The sequence below is a fragment of the Amphiprion ocellaris genome, chromosome 2 (genome assembly GCF_022539595.1).
Source record: "Amphiprion ocellaris isolate individual 3 ecotype Okinawa chromosome 2, ASM2253959v1, whole genome shotgun sequence".
NCBI classification, from domain to species: domain Eukaryota; kingdom Metazoa; phylum Chordata; class Actinopteri; family Pomacentridae; genus Amphiprion; species Amphiprion ocellaris.
This window is the reverse complement of record NC_072767.1, coordinates 23,742,690-23,758,901: the sequence shown is the minus strand read 5'-3', so window position 1 is coordinate 23,758,901 and position 16,212 is coordinate 23,742,690. Positions and strand designations below refer to the sequence as shown.

General features: G+C 41.4%; 2 protein-coding genes across 6 annotated transcripts in view; both read right to left on the bottom strand.

The window, feature by feature from the left end:
- Positions 1 to 484: 484 nt before the first annotated feature.
- On the bottom strand, positions 485 to 2,858 carry ndufa7 (NADH:ubiquinone oxidoreductase subunit A7). The gene is made up of 4 exons (XM_023282299.3): positions 2,750 to 2,858; positions 2,443 to 2,492; positions 941 to 1,078; positions 485 to 687 (listed from the first exon to the last, which is right to left on the bottom strand). The coding sequence occupies exons 1-4, from the start codon at positions 2,798 to 2,800 to the stop codon at positions 600 to 602; spliced, it is 327 nt and encodes a 108-aa protein (XP_023138067.1). The 5' UTR covers positions 2,801 to 2,858; the 3' UTR covers positions 485 to 599.
- Positions 2,859 to 3,610: 752 nt separating this feature from the next.
- The window catches only part of mast3b (microtubule associated serine/threonine kinase 3b), a 39,870-nt gene continuing 27,268 nt past the window's right edge, over positions 3,611 to 16,212 (bottom strand). For 4 of the 5 annotated variants that reach the window (XM_023282284.3, XM_035953750.2, XM_035953752.2 and 1 more), the window contains 18 exons: positions 15,726 to 15,858; positions 14,820 to 14,887; positions 14,096 to 14,187; positions 13,390 to 13,598; positions 12,969 to 13,107; positions 12,532 to 12,664; positions 12,226 to 12,391; positions 11,282 to 11,383; positions 11,003 to 11,125; positions 10,549 to 10,661; positions 9,959 to 10,125; positions 9,627 to 9,748; positions 9,315 to 9,515; positions 8,887 to 9,113; positions 8,578 to 8,700; positions 8,352 to 8,488; positions 7,587 to 7,771; positions 3,611 to 7,459 (listed from right to left, as the gene is read on the bottom strand). In XM_023282284.3, the coding sequence (XP_023138052.1) occupies positions 6,366 to 7,459; positions 7,587 to 7,771; positions 8,352 to 8,488; positions 8,578 to 8,700; positions 8,887 to 9,113; positions 9,315 to 9,515; positions 9,627 to 9,748; positions 9,959 to 10,125; positions 10,549 to 10,661; positions 11,003 to 11,125; positions 11,282 to 11,383; positions 12,226 to 12,391; positions 12,532 to 12,664; positions 12,969 to 13,107; positions 13,390 to 13,598; positions 14,096 to 14,187; positions 14,820 to 14,887; positions 15,726 to 15,858 (3,534 nt within the window). In that variant the 3' untranslated portion in view covers positions 3,611 to 6,365. The remainder of the gene's footprint in view (positions 7,460 to 7,586; positions 7,772 to 8,351; positions 8,489 to 8,577; positions 8,701 to 8,886; positions 9,114 to 9,314; positions 9,516 to 9,626; positions 9,749 to 9,958; positions 10,126 to 10,548; positions 10,662 to 11,002; positions 11,126 to 11,281; positions 11,384 to 12,225; positions 12,392 to 12,531; positions 12,665 to 12,968; positions 13,108 to 13,389; positions 13,599 to 14,095; positions 14,188 to 14,819; positions 14,888 to 15,725; positions 15,859 to 16,212) is intronic. The other variant, XM_035953751.2, reaches the window with a different exon arrangement.

Sequence of the window (16,212 nt, the reverse complement as noted above, 5' to 3'; positions counted from 1 at the left end):
TGGCTGATAACTCCACTTCATGTTTACTGTTGAGGTTGTTCATGCTGCTTGTGGAATGTATTCCTGCAGGGCTCAGTGAAGTTGGTGAACATTTTAGGGGATCAAATCACATCATCCGACACATCCATAGAGGGCTGTTTGAAACAAGTTAAAAGGTGGGAGCTGTGCACGGCTAACGGACCTCACTGACATCAAAAAACCTGCACTTTAAGGCGAACTTTTATTTACAAAGGACTGTCTGTGTGCTGGTCACGCTATTGATCACTGTCTTTTAAAGGAACATGTTTGCATGCTGCAGTTATAAATGTAGATTTACACATAGGAACCAATTCCTGCCTGATGTTCACTCACCTTCAAACCTTCATTTCCAAATTGTCTTTCACACAGCAGTATAATCGTTGGCGCATTTGACACCGACTCAACATCCATTTCACATTTGTTTAGGACAGCATATAAGCAAAATAAGAAGCTTGACCAAAAGACAAACATATAACATATTTTATTCACACTTTCTATTGTACAAGATGCAAGCACCACTTGCTGTTCTCGGGGCTCGGCAGCAGGTCTGGATGGAGAAGTGAGGAAGTTTGTCCTGCTGCTCAGAGGTACGGCTGATCTGTGGACAGCGATGGCTCTTTATACACAGCACCCGGCGTCACTGGAACCTTCGGGGTTTCAGCAACTTCACTAAAAGAGATCAAATCATAAGTACTGAAAGCTTCAGCTAAAAAGTACATGCAGACAATTTCATGGGATGTAGATGTGGTGTCTCACTGTTTAATGAAATGCATATTATTTTTGACAGGTGTCGTAAAACAACCAGATTACTCTGTATTTTTCAAAATGTAGAGAAAACACTAATATTCCAGGGAGCTGAAATCCAGCTGAGTTCATCATGTTTATTTGCTCAGATCAACATGATGTAAACCCACTGACTTACCTGCCAGCAGTCAGGGCCTTCTGTGAAGACATCACGACAGTGGCGGGTACCGACTCTCTGCGTCCGTCTCTAGTATAATAGTAGTTTGCAGCATACTTGTGGCTCGGGCCTACAGGCAGCTTCGGTGGTGGTTGTGTCCTATTGAACAAACATCACAAACAGAATTTCATTTAACGTCTCCCTGTCTCACTGTATGAACTTGTTCCAAGTCTTTATCAATACTATATGATTACAATGAGCTTTTAATGGAGTACTGGTGCCCTCTCTTTGATGACTGTTTTTGTAATTCAGCCCTACTTTCTCCATCAGGATCTCACTGTGTCTTCTGTTGATTTAAGTATAAGATTCTGTTGTTGTTGTTCTTTAAATGTCATCAAATGGAAATATTCTATACATCTTTTCAATCATTCACTAACATTTAGAACAAGGTCTGGATGCACAGCAGACATTTGTAATGACAGACCCACTAGTGGGATGCTGCTTATGAACTGTCCATATTCACAGACTTAGACTTCAAAGCTCATTCCCACCAAATGTGTGAATATTTAGGGCTGTCTCGCTATCAAAACATCATGCACAAGGACTGACGCCGACTTTTCTATGCCTTTCTGTGAGTTTGGCAGATATATAAAGTTGATGGCGTATAAACATAGTTTTCCTCCCAACACAGCATGTACACAAACCAACCCTAAATGGCGCAGAGAAGAAATCATCAAGGACGTCCATCTGTCAGTGACGGCACATGACTGCCCACTATTGTGGTGATTTAATGCATGTTTATGCAGTTGTTTGTATTTTCAGTCAAACATAGGATTTCCATTCTTTCACAAGTTCCCTGATTTTTTGTATTTGGATAAAATGTGCAAACACTGCTATGTCACACATAGGAGTGATAAACTGAGCAGCAAATGTCAAATGAGTTCAAATTCACATTTTTCTGGCAACATGTTTACAAGCATCATGTGCTGTCCATTTCTTTGAGCTCTCATAAACTTAAACAGTCAAGCACTACAGCTGTGACCTCATTTAATCTGTAGGGGTTCAGTCCTTCTGCAGATTGGTACTGAGGCTGAAAACAGACACACTGGGTTCTACTGGAGCTTGTTGAGAACTATGGATGATCTGGCAGCAGGTGTGGTTTAGATACACATTTAATGGCAAATCTAACTAGTCTAGTATTGGTTAGCAAATGCAGCTAAAATCTTTTACTCTGAAGTAATTCAGGTGTCAAACCAGCTGACAGTATTTTTTCATCAGGACTCCGACACTGCAGCCTTGTGTTGACAAACTGTCATCATTCAGGTCTATTAAAGTTATACTTTTATTCGAAATGTTTTTGGATTGAAATCAGCAAATGTGCCATAGTATGACTTAATATCATGTCACTTACATATAATCATTAATAGTGGTAAGTGCTTCTGGAGACAGTAAATCTGCCTTTCGTACAGTGTGTAGTTACCTGCTACCTTCACAGGCTAACAGTTTAGTGTATCAAGTCTTACCTTTTAGCAACCTCTTCATAACGAAGCTGCAGTTTGGCTTGCAGATCATGCTGAAAAACAAGAAAAATACACTGCTGAAGTAAATACTCAATCACTGCAAACAGACTACTCTTCTCCTTTACATTTAGTGTCCGACGTTAGCTCGTATCACTGCTGCTAGCTTGTCTAGGTAGCTAGCTCTGAAAGCTAGTTAGCTTAGCTCGTACTACACATTTCTGCCAATTAAACATGTTTGGTCGGAACACTTCTTTATATCCAGAGCACGTCCTGGATTAATTTTAAAGTCTGACTGTAGTCTGTTTCTTACCCCTGATAGAAAGTTCCGCAGCCTCTGGATGAGTCTAGTAGCAGTAGCCATGTTAGCTGTTGTGAAGGACACAGCGCTTCTTCTGTGGTGTTAGCGGCTTTCTCGCCGCAGCACTGACACCTGCAGGCAGGAAGCAGGAACTGCAGCCTCACACAGGCCTGTGGTTTAATGATACAGAAGCATGGTGGCTTTACCATTGTTAACGGAGACATCTAAGTGTCAGTCACCACAAAATGCACAGAAATACCATTCTAGAATAGGAAAAAAAATCACAGCTGATTTTCTAAATTACATTTTCAAATAGTTTTGTTGCAGCTCAGCAACACTAGAGATAAGAAACAGCTCAATAAAATATTTAGATTTCTATTTAATTACATGGCAGTTAAAGCTTTGGTAATACTAACCTGAGATTCGTGCCAAAAAAGCAAAATGAAACCAAAGTGATTTTTAAAAGATCTCAATTTACGAAAATAGTGCCTGACTTTTCCAACATTTTTCTCTTATTTTATGAGATAAATAAGTCAGTGTCTGTGAACATGAAGTAAATTATGTCTGTGTGGTGAGCAATGAGCTAGCTGTTAAAAGGAAAAGTAACTTTTACTATTATTGTTATCTACCTAGTAGTCCAAAGCTTGCTTGTATCTACAAAACACGCAGTCTTAATTACTATATTTTGTTAGAAACCCTGCCACATAACTGTAGAGATGACTGTACACAATGTAAAAATCTAAATGTATAAAATTCTTTACCAGAATATTACATACACTTAACCTTAAAATCTGCAGATTATGTACTAACTTTCCAATGACAGAGCTGTGTAAAAACATTACATGTGGTTTAACAAAATTCAGTGCAAGAAGATTCAAAGAGAAATACAAAGTTTATTCGTTGCACAAGAAAACACAGTAGAGGGCAACGACGCCGGTATACCATGCAGTCAAGTATTACATCTGTGTGCTTGTCTCATGCAGCATGCACTGAAGAGTCCACAGGAGAACACATGCACATGTACAACAGTTTGACCTCCCAAAACGTTGAACCTTGTACAACTGACCTTGCATTTGCTGACCTCCAGTGGCTGAAGCTCAACTGGTGGAGCTCAGCAAAGTGACAAAGTATGTTTACATTCACATAAGAAACCACGTTAGTAAAAAGAAACCAGAGCTGAGATTCCTTCCACGTCATCATTTATCATTCTGGAACCTAAATTTGCAGATTTTTAAGTGCAGTGATGATTTTCAGTAAATCTCTCTAGCTTTTTGCACAGTGCCATCTGTCTCACACTTGCAAATGTGACTATTGGTTAAGTGTTAAAGTGGCTATTTTAGTTAATCTGACTTGAATACTCTTCCCTTAATCCTTATTTAGTTTAATTAAACCGAACTTCTTCTTTATATGACATCTAAGAAAACACGCTACAAAACCAGACGATAATCTTGCTACTTATGTGCATGTAAATATACAAAATGCTTCTCAGTTTGGTGCTAAATTACTCTTCGTGAACGGTTTCTTAAAAACAGAACAAAAACAGATATGCAACTTCTGTAAGTTCCTTTCATGGTATCAAAGAAAATGGTTTCATCGCACACAGCCACAGGATATAAAATGCTTGTACAGTACGTAGCATGTTTGTTCGTTGTAAACAATTCTGTCAGACTGCAAAAATAACTGAGCCATTCTGTGATCTGTTCATTTGGTTCATGAACACGACGACAGAATCCTGAAAGGTTGTCATCACAAGATTTTTTTAAAGGAAGAAGAGGGGTTTAAATAACACAGCAACAATTTTGATGCTTTATAAACAGAAGACTCTGAAGAAGTCAGTACAAAAGCTAGCAACAGCCACTGACAAATAAGAAAATAACCCTCAATGCTCCATCTCCGTAGTGGAAAAATGTAATGTAAAGCCAACCAGCTCATTCCCTCAAGTCAGAATTCCCAAAAATCCTGGTGCCACAAATAGTCATCGTCATTGTGCATATTATGTACTTGAGCACATTTGGAATTATACACAGCCTTGTTACCAAAATATACATCAATATTTGTACAATACAAAGACAAAAAACATTTGTTCAAAGAAGCCCTGGGTTTAGATTCACTGTAAATGTGTCCCTCTGCTGCTTTCAGTTTAGCTTTCACATTCAGTTACAAAAATTTATGTCAAAATACATTAGTGCACTTGCCCCTCTGATGTAAACATCACTACACAGTAAATGAAGTAGGAACAGGTCATTTCCGCATGGCGTCACTCAACATGATTGTGAAAAAAAATGAACACAAACGAGGATGCAACACTTTCAAAACTCAAAATGTGTAGCTGTGGTAAGCGAGGAAGGCCGAACAATAAATGCAAGAACGTTTCAAAAAGCCAAAGAAAATCCTGTGAGTCCCTCTGGGCTCTGGAGAAAACGCAGACCTCAGTTTGGCAGCTTGATGGTTTTTTCCTGCTTTGAGTAGAGCAAGTTTACAGCAAGACACAAAGTCATGCTGCATCAGTGTTCAAATCAGATCTAAAAAAGCAGCAGACAAACATGAGTGTGCAACATGTAGAGCTTCATAATCATTTTTATGAAGTGATGTCAAGATTACGATGCCAAGTGGAAAAGAGATGCATAAAAAAAATGTCTGTGTTGAAATTACAAACATTTCTCCTGACATTTCTGTCTAAGATATGGCTTAGAGGACACTGATGAGATCATGGCACCTTTTGAGTCGACTTGATGGTGTCTTCTTAACAGATTGTACTTTAAAGTCACAGCTGCGTAGCGTCTCGTTGTGATTTGCAACGTCACCCTGCGCAGACTGGCTCCACATGAAAGAAATACAATCCTGTGACCGTCAGTTCACACTGCAAGGAACACGACCAATAAGTCAGTGACATCTGATTTCCCTGCTGGTATGACTGTTCTGTGAAAAATCTATTTTGTTTTCTTGCAATCTGATAAGTGCCCTGTGGCTTCGATGTTTAAATCTTTGAGGAGATGTAGTGCTATTAAACAAACGAAACAAAACATGAATAAAAATGTATGTGGATTGTATACTACGGCTGACAGCTGATCTGAAAATGACAAATCAGTCATGTTGCTCACAGTGTGAACCAAAGCTAATTCTTCAGTCTATGAACAGCAGTACTATAGAAGCTGCATTATTCAAAAGGAAAAACAAAACATGACTTCTGACTTTTCGTACCTTTTGGTCCTACAACAGTGATGCCCAGCATTACCTCTACTATTCTGTATCATGGCAATATATTTAAAAAATAGACATTTTTAGAAAAAAAACAACATCCAAATGACATAAAACAACAATTTATGAATACAAAAATGTTGAGCCTTGGCTAGTCAACCAATGAGAACTTCCCTCTTTCCCTGTTACGAACGCATCATACCTTACAAACGTAATAAATAAGACCAGAGAGTCTGCAATGCCTGAAGGCAAATATTTACAATACAAAATTCAAGTAAAATCATCTCCCTGTCCTTGAGCCAGACCAGTCTGTAAATGTGTTTACAACTTGCAGTTCGTCTGGGCCACACTGGAAACAACTCAGCTGCAATTCCTGTTAGCCTTGAAAGACTTAAAAGGAACGATATGAGCAGCTGAACTGAGCGAGCTGTCACTTTCTCGGATGGCCTTTGTGCGGCAGGTCCTCTCTGCACTCGGTCTTCTCTGGTGCTGGTGCAGCATGAGGTCCGGTCGAAGTGCTTTCTGCTGCCTGACTGCAGCTGCTGTTGGCGAGAGGACGTTGTGTGTGTTGCTGCTGAGATGAAGCGGCGTCCGTCTCCAGCTCAGGCTTTTCGCTGGTTTCCTCTCCGTCTGAACACGGCTCCCACTCGTCCTGCTCTTCGCTCTCTGTTGAGCCCTGCACAGCGATCTGGGGCACCAGTGTGAACCTCCTCACCACCGGCACCTCCAGCTCCACCTCCACGCTGGTCTGGGATCGAGTGTTCATCCAGGCCGTCCTGTGCTGGTGTTGCTGAAGCTGTGTTTGGGCTCCTGGCGCTGCGGTGGTCCCGGTCACCGTGCTGCTGGTCTTCTCCTCTGGCTCATCAAAGCTCACCTCCTGCACGGCCTCCTGCTTCTTAAAGGAGTCTCGCCGCTCTGATAGATTGAGCTTCCGCATCACAACCAGCTGCTCCGATCGTTCAATCCCGGAGTCCCGCATCCTTTGGCTGCTTATGTAACCTCCCAATCTGCTGTGGTCGGCCCCGAGATAAAAGCCTCCACAGGCCCCCTCAACCTCTGAATCACCCAGCAGGTCACCCTCACCGTAAAACGGCACTTCCAGCGTGTGCCTGCGGGGGGCGTATGACTTCTTGTCAGCATGATACACTCCGGACAGTTTCTCAGCTGACTGCACCCTCTTGAGCAAAGGAGATCGAGGCGGCTCTGCGCTGCGGGGCCGAACAATGTGTCTAACGATGGTGGGGGGCGATAGCGTTTTGCCGTGGTAGGTGTGCAGGGTTTTGGCAAAGCCTGGCAGTGGGGAGGGCGAGCGCTGCGGGGAAAGTTGCTGGTTGGAGGACGAGGAAGAGTTACAGGCCAGAGGCGAGGGGGGGATGTTACTGGTGGATTTCCGACGGCCCACCTTGGTGTAGCGTTGCGTGCTCAGTTTAGAGCCCAGACCGTGAAGAGAGCTGGGTCGGATGTGGGCAGCGGGGGAACTGGGAGAGCTGGAGCAAGGAGACGTGCTCTGAGGAGAGTTATTGTCTGGAAAATAGAGGTAAAACAACGCTTTTAGATTCTGCACACCGCTGTTGGTACAATATTTAACGAATCTAACATTCATTGAGCAGCTGCAAAACCTCTACATCCACAACCTGGAGGCGTCTCTCACCAAAGCCTTGATGGTCGGGTGCGGGGCTCCGGCAGGGGGTGGAGGGGCCGGGGGAGAGGCTGTGTGTCGGGGAGCCTGGAAGACTCTCACTGGAGGAGACAGAGTGATGAAGACCTGAGGAGAAGCTGCGGCTGCTGTGCATCACTGTGCTCTGCTTGGACAGTTTCTTCAAGATGCTTCGTCGCCTGGAAGAGGGACAAATGCAAGACATGCGATTAATTTGTAGTTGCTGCCAGTTGTGCAATAGCCCTGACACCATTTAAAACACTCAGATATTAGCAGTCTGTTAGCATCACAACATTCAGGGGAACTCTTTGCACATCTGTTTCATGAGGCAGGTGTGTAGGAGAAGGAAGAGCACATCCAACAGGTGTAAAAACCGACTCCCGCACACTGTTCACCCTGCAATTATGAATTCATTGGTGCAATGTTTCGGTACTAGACCTTCATCATGCAAATTTGATGAATTCAAGATTGCCAGTTAGCATCACAACATTAAAGTGCATCATAACTTTAACATGGATTTACTGGTTTTGTTTTAGTCGAGCTTTGACTCATACATGCGAGTTGATAAACTTGCTTCATGTGGGTGCCATGTTTTTGTAGTTCATACTTAACCCTACTAACAGTTTCTAACACTAGAGGGAGACAGAGGACTATAACAACATTCACCCATTACCAGCTTCACAAAGTAAACAAATGATTTGCAGCACTGCAGAGCTGCATCTGTTGTGAGGAAACAACAGGCAAACCTCGGATCTTCACCTGTCATAATTATCTCTCCTCTTGCTCTTCTTGCTGCGACGAGCCATCTTGCCTTTGTGTTTGGTCTTTCGAGCTGGACCGACTTTGATCGATGTGTTCTCGAGCGCTATGGTCTGCAGAGCCACCTTGCTGCCGCTCTGCACATTTCATGAGAATTAAAGTGTCAAGTTAATTGAATTTCAAACTAACTGCCAAGTTTCACATCAGTGTGAGTGCGCTGTTGTACCTTCAGCAGCAGTTCTATCATCTCTGGGTGGACCAGGCCTTGAACAGACTCTCCGTTCACGTGGGTGATGAGGTCTCCAGTGCAGAGACCTGCCTGGTGAGCCGGGCTGCCCTCCTCCACACTCTGTTGAAACAGTGAGGAGAGGAGTTTCATTTGAGCATTACATAACCACCTTTTTATATCACTCTCGTCTAGTTTGGGATCATCAAAATAAAGCACACAACTTGGACACATAGCATTTGAAACACACAAAGACCAATTTCATTTGTGAGGCAGAAACAAATTTTAGAGCTTATGGTAAAAACCCACCGACACCATGTGGTGCACGGTGTAGACGTCGCTGTCGCCCATGTAAACCCGGATGGCCTGCAGGGTGAAGCCGTACTTCTTCCCTGAGGTGTGGATGACGATCGGTGGCCTCAGGCTGGTGGGGCTGAGTAACAGATCCCGGTTGGGGGAAGAGTCACGAGATGAAGGGTTGGAAGACAGTGAGCGGGGTGAGATAGGACCAGGCTGGAGGCTGCTGGGCGAGTCATCTGAAACAAACAAAGGACCGTTTTTGTTCACATATAAATCTGACATATTTATGGGCAGTCATGGTTAAATAGACTCTCAATTTCAGCTTTTGTGATATAGGCCTATTTTATTTTCAGGTCTAAACTCAACACCAGCGGCTCATTATCAAGTAAATTCTTTCTTGTGCTGGACTTTGAGGTGGTGACAAAAACCTTCTGTACCTGTAGTGATGATGAGTGATAGGGCTGAGACGGAGGCTGACTTGGGAACCTTTCCTCCACAGGGAAGCCTCTGTCTGTCCGGCGTCTCCAGCTGGTTACCGAAGCGTCGAGGGCCAGCTGGGTCCTTGGGGGATGAGTGTTTGCCCCCGGTACTGTTGCTGCGAATCCTGATCCTCCGAAGGTTTGACACCACCACCTCAGCTGTAGAGAGCAGTTTAAAGGTTAATGTGTTAGTATGCTCGGTGGTAATTCCTCTAGTAGTTTCTACATATGTACATCCTATAAACAGAAATGTAAAAAGTCTGTATATACCTTCATCATCGGTGGAGAGGGCAAAGCGGGGCATCGTTTCCAGGCTATGAGTGCTGCTCATCACCAGAGGACTGGTGCTCCTCTCAGACTGGGAGGAGCTGGAGGAGGCCCGAGGGCGAAGACTACAAACAGTCAAAGACCAGTTGAACGAGACAATCAGCTGGCAAGAAAGTCCAGCTGATCAACACACCCCGCATCACTGCTTTTCTCGCTTTTAGACAGACATAACAGAGATTTGAGCTTGTGATCTATTCTTTCCTAATCTGTTTGCCAGCATTCCATATGCGACCTGGCAAAAATTAACTCTTGAGATACAGTATGATGTATTCTACCTGGCCATGCGTCCAGAATGCCTGTGCTCCATACTGCCATCTGCTGGGCTCGGGGAGGGACCAAGTCCTCCCATGTCTCCACGGTCCTCCTTGTCCTCGCTGTGGCTGCGGTCCGAGGAGAAGCTCAGGTTGGACGGTGTCGCCAGATGTTCTGTGCTGCTGTACACCTTAAAGGACAAATGGGAGAGGGTGTGACATAAAGAGCTGGCCTGACTGTTGAAGAGCGTTCAGATGTTCTCGGCGCCTCACTGGAAGTCCTCCAGTAAGTTTACTTTGTTATCCCAACGTGCACCTGTTTAACACACTGAGCCTGTCGGTTTTTATGATGGTTAATTTGACAGATACAAGACAAATGCAGATGTGTTGTAGTTGTAGCAGAGGTAATGTGTAACACAGTGAAAGAGAGTGGCAACAGTTACACTTTACCAAGTTCTACCTGAGCATAAACTTGACTATTACGTGCATGCATAAGTGAGTAAATACTTTAATTGTCCATAGAAATAATGCTGCAAGTTCCTCCTGTGCCATTTTCAAAGTGTTGATGGGTTTTGAACCTTACAAATATGACAACAGACTGGAGCACTCTTTACCTTGCTGAAGCGATGCGACCAGGAAGAAAACTGCCTGATTTCTAGGGAAGACTCTTCGTCATTGGTTTCTTCATCCTCATCAGATGCTAAATGATGGTAGCGGTCTGAACGCGCTGAATACAGAAGAAAGACATTCAGAATTAAAGAAAATTCTAACTTAGGAGCCTAATCCCAAAAGGAATAATTAAACAACTCAGTTATATCTGAACTTTATCTTAACCCATCATTCTAAAAAATATGGAGAATGTTATCTGTTTTACAAACGCTGACTTCTGTTGGACATAAATGTTCAAACAGCAGAAGTCCTCTGAATAAAAAGGGAAGTTTTGTTTTCAACTGCCACATCAAATGCTGTCTAATGCTCGCACTCTAGTTAATATTTCGTTTAAAACAATTCTTGAAGCCTGAAGTCATTATGTAATACTCACTGTACACAGTCTCCAATGTAACTTACTGTCAAAGTAGCTGGTGTCATCCTCCGCCTCCAGCTGAGGGATGAACTCAGCTTTCTGTCGGAGAAGTCCGTTCCAGTCCAAGCCCAGGAAGAACGGGTGCTGCTTCACCTCTGAGGCTCCACCTACAACCACACAGTTTTTATAGTTATCAAACACAGGCTCAAGTTCAGTGATCAGCAGTAAAAAAGAAATTCTCTTGCTATAAAAATCTCATTCTATCAGCAATGACTGAACACTGTATTATCAACCTGTGTGAAACATCATTATCATCACAGTACCTGTTCCTAGTCGGTCTAAAGGGCTCTGCCTCAGCAGGCGGGTGATCAGGTCCTGGGCATCAGCAGGTAAGGCATCACCTCCTTCTGGCCAAATGATTTCATCTGACAATCACAGTAAAACAGAGCAATCAGTGGGGCATAAATAAAAGCAGCGAACTGAACACAAACTCAGAGCATTTTGAGTTTAGTTTGGACTGACACGGTCGTCTTAGTTTTTTTTTTTCATTTATGTTTTTATTAATTTTAAACAAACAAAAACAAACAGTACAAAATTCAAAAAATAATAAAATAAAATAAAAAAACATAAACAACAAAACTGACACATTGCTCAAAATGATGCGGACAAAATACGTAGTGACCATGAGTCAATAAAGAAAGCAAAAAAATTAAAAAAAACACACAAAAGAAAGCAATCACATCTCATCAATATGACAGATTTTATATAGATGTTATACATCATTAATGCGAGCCAGAAAAACCTATGGTCGTCTTAGTTAAGGTGTCCAAGTTTATTAACGATGGATTATTACATTCACGTTTTTAAATTTAAATTGAGTTTTCCTGTTTTAGATTGGAATGAAAAACATCCAACTACTTTGCCACAAAAATGCAAAGATACAATTTGCACCCACTTCTGTGAGTGGAGACACACTCTCTTTTGTCATTGCTGTTTTTGATCAGAAGTTGTATTTAACACACTTATCTAAGAAAAGGAGGTGGATTTGTAATTTAAGTGTCCAAACTAAATAAAGACTTTACAAGGTTGCTTGAACAAATAGTTAAAAATGATTTAATTGACATGCATGGCATATTTTAAGACATTTAATAAGGTAACAATATATTTATCTCTGTTGTAGGTTTGTTAAAATTGTCATAGAAGTAGTGAATTGTCACAACTAATCACTCGATATTTTAAAAAACATCTTTTTCATTTCAAAACTCACCACTGACAACTTGTCCGAAAAGCTCTTCAGGAGTGTCTCCAAAAAACGGAACACAGCCGACCAGGAATTCATAGAGGATGATCCCCATCGCCCACCAGTCCACTGGCTTGCCGTAGCCCTGTCGGAGGATCACTTCTGGGGCAATGTACTCTGGAGTGCCACATACCTGCACAAGCAAACCAACAAAGATGCATTTGGATAAGGAGAACCAGCTGTTCCACCATCATTTCTGTCTCAAATTTGTTTTAGATTATTTTTCTTACATGCAGAATGACAAGGTTTTTAGTAGATCTGAAAATGTCTCACCTGTTTGTCAATAAATTCTCTTGTGTCTTTCTCCATGTGACCCTCATACAAGTTGGTGGTCATGTTCATTAGGCCAATTTTAGACAGACCAAAGTCTGTCAGTTTGATGTGGCCCATGGACGTAATCAACAAACTGTTGGTAGAAAAAAAGACAAAAATAGTCCTTACCGTATAGCAATACAATTCTGCACAGACTAATACATAAAGAAGGAGAAGAATTGTCAACTCTCTATGTGCTTAAGCATAGACCAAACCATGTTTGTTAGTTGTATAATAATGTTGAATTTGACAAATCCTAATAAAAGGCTGCAACACTGAGTCAGAGCTGGGTTAGATTGTATATATTTTCAAAGGAGAAGCCAGTATTTACAAACAGTGCAGAAGACATGACAAACATGTTTAACAGGAGTTAAGTAGGAGTCGATCCGTTTTCTCACTTGTCAGGTTTGAGATCCCGATGCACAATGCCATAGTTGTGAAGGTACTCCAGAGCCAGGACTGTTTCAGCAAAGTACATCCTTGTCATTTCCACAGGCAGCGGACCCATGTTCTTGAGCAAGTTGGCACAATCTCCGCCTTTAATGAAACAGAAAACCATAAGACCATAGACTCGACATTACCATATTTTCCATTTCCTTTAACAGAACGACTGTTCAAGCAATACAAATGATGTATATGCTGCTGGACATTGCAAATCTGACTCTTCGACTTCTCAGCATTAGCTGCTGGTGATATAAACACTTGATAAATTTGTGGTATTTCAGCATTCGCCCTCAGTTTAAACTGTTCTTGTTTAGACAAAGTTAAATGTTTGAAATGTAAAAATGCATCAATCATCACAGCCTCTCTGCACTTTACCTTCTACATACTCCATGACCATGCACAGGTGACGGCGTGTCTCAAAAGAGCAGAACATAGAAACAACAAAAGGGTTCTCAGCAAAGGTTAGGATGTCCCGCTCCACAAACGCCTGCTGGATCTGGTTCCTCAGCACCAGGTTCTGGCGATTTATCTTTTTCATGGCAAAACGTTGGCGAGTCTCCTTGTGGCGGACCAGATACACAGCCCTGTAAAAAACACACAACCCACGTTAGGCCTATCATGTTTACAGCTAACAGGAAAAAAGCTTCAAGAAATCTTTCACTGGTATTCACACTTAAAACACTGATAAAGACGGGCTGAAAATGAGACACGTTTTTACATGCTACTTGTAAATATGAGCATGAATTTTACATTTCAGATTTTCACAGCTGCTTAGATGGAAGATCTCTGCTTGTCGCTATGTTAATCTACGGTCACCATTATGATAAAGAGATCAGGGTGAAATCTGAATGAATTAACAGACTGACAACTTTTGTATAAATTAAAAAGTTTTACTAAAATTCTGGTCAATAGCGGATTTTGAAGGAAATCGTAATCTACTGTAGCAAAAACTCCAAAAGGTGCTTTTTTGACATCTTTTTAACCTTCTTTTTCCAGCAAAAAAATCTGCAGCAAGTGTGTTTGGAAGCAGAAAATAAATTCAAAAGCAATGAAAACTGAAGCAATAAATGTCTCATCTTACCCATAAGCTCCATTACTGATTAGTTTAATGGTCTCAAAATCACTCTCAAGAGGCTTCCTTCGAGTTGGAGTCAGCGTCTGTGGTGCCTTATTCTGTATAGATGAAGCAGAAACATGATGCTGACGACTGTTTGTGGAAGTAAAAGTGAAACATAGTAGAAGCAATAATAGTCTGATTAGTGGTCGACGTATATTTTAAATTCCTGGGCATTTTCAGTACATTCGGCTACTGCTGCAACTAGAACTTCAAATACCAAATAAAATAGTGTTTGTACATTTACCAGGATTTGGGATGTCTGACTGTATAAACAACATTTAAATTAGACATTTGTTATGCTACTACCATAACAACTACTACTTCTACTTAACTGGCAGTCATAGATTTCAGAGCAGTTTTGACATTTACTTTCAAGTTACACATGCTCTGGCTTCCTGTAACCCACAAAATGAAAAGAACAGCCTGATTTTAAATATGCATGGTATCCTTTTATACTAAAATGGGTCACAATGTTTCTGGAAACCACAAAGAAACAACAATCCCGATCCTATGGAGACAAATGTAGCACAACACGTAGAGGTGGCTGAAAAACAATTTTAAGCATAGGACGCATTTCAACAAAGTGTGTGTTCAGAGACCATCTACTCTTTTAATGTTAAACCATACTCTCTCTGACCATCAAATACTGTGTACACTTAGTACGTTGGAAATAACAGTAAAAGTTTACCTCCACAGCTGCGTCTGGTTCCACTGACACTGAAGGACTGGTATCATACTGCTCCAGCTGTACCATGTCTGGAAATAACAGAAGGAGGCTGTGTTTAATACTACAAAAACAATCATCAACTCCCACGACTGAGCCTTACTTCTGCATCTCTGGTACTCGTTTCTTTTACACATGATCCCCATGACAAAAGAACACATGTGCTCACAGTGCCAGCAGTCTTTTATAATGCTGACGGCAAGAATATGCAAATTACCATAGCAAGGCACCCCTAAATTCTCATTAGATCACCTATTCCATATGTGACATGTGGCGTTAGCATGAAATTTGTATGATGTACGACTGAGTCATCAAAGAAAAATTAGTGCAATTCTAATTAAGCTTATTAGGCAATTAATTAGCAATGATTTTTTTCACACCAACACATTTGTCTTGCATACTATATACGTTGTGTTATTTGAACTTGTTAACTTTAAGTGTTAAGGAGTTACAGCAACTTCTGGGAAATTACTAACATGCAAATTTATGCAGAAATCTAATCAGAGCACCTTCTCCATATGAGGTGCATATGGTATGAGTGTGAAGAGAATTTACAGAGTCACAAAGTAAGAGACGGCTCGTTGACACAATGTCTCATGTATCATGTACCATGCTACAAGACCTAAAAAAAACAAGCTGGCTTTCTTTTCATTGTTGAATTAAACGTCTCATTAAAGACATCTGATTTTCTCATTGTTAAAACAATGAGTGTAAAAATGCAAGCTGCGTGTATGTTAAATAGCCACTGATTCAATGTTACAACACACTGACTCAAGCCATTTAGAAATGGTAGAATGAGAGAACATTTGATCAGAGCCACAACTGAAGCAACATTTCAGTGTGAATGGAACGCAAGGCATCGCTGGATACCTTCCAACAGATCCCGTGTCAGACCCAGCTGGCTGATGATGTACCGTGGGATGTCCGTCTTGATCCCCTGGCCGACTTTAGCATGACCTTCTGCTGCCTCAAGTAAATGATAAAACTCCTCCGGGTCGAACTCCTGTCAATACCATCCAATTGTAATGAATGTGGAGAGACCGATGGTAATATTCTGCCAGACTGAACATGAAGCAGTAAATAGCAAAAACAAGTGTGTAATCTGCATAAATGGTCAAATCAGGTTCTGATCCAAGAGGTTTCAAGTCTAGCTTCTTTTTTTGTTTATTTACTATCCTGATCAAACCTGTTTTCACAGTTAGTGACTTGTGATTACAAGAATTTTCTGTAAAAAACACAACAAATGTTATTTGCAATTAGACTTTTCCTAATAATCTACTGATTGTAGGTGTTGACAAGGTTTGCATCTTTTATTAGAAATCAACATAAATAGACTTCATATATTTATATTTACTGC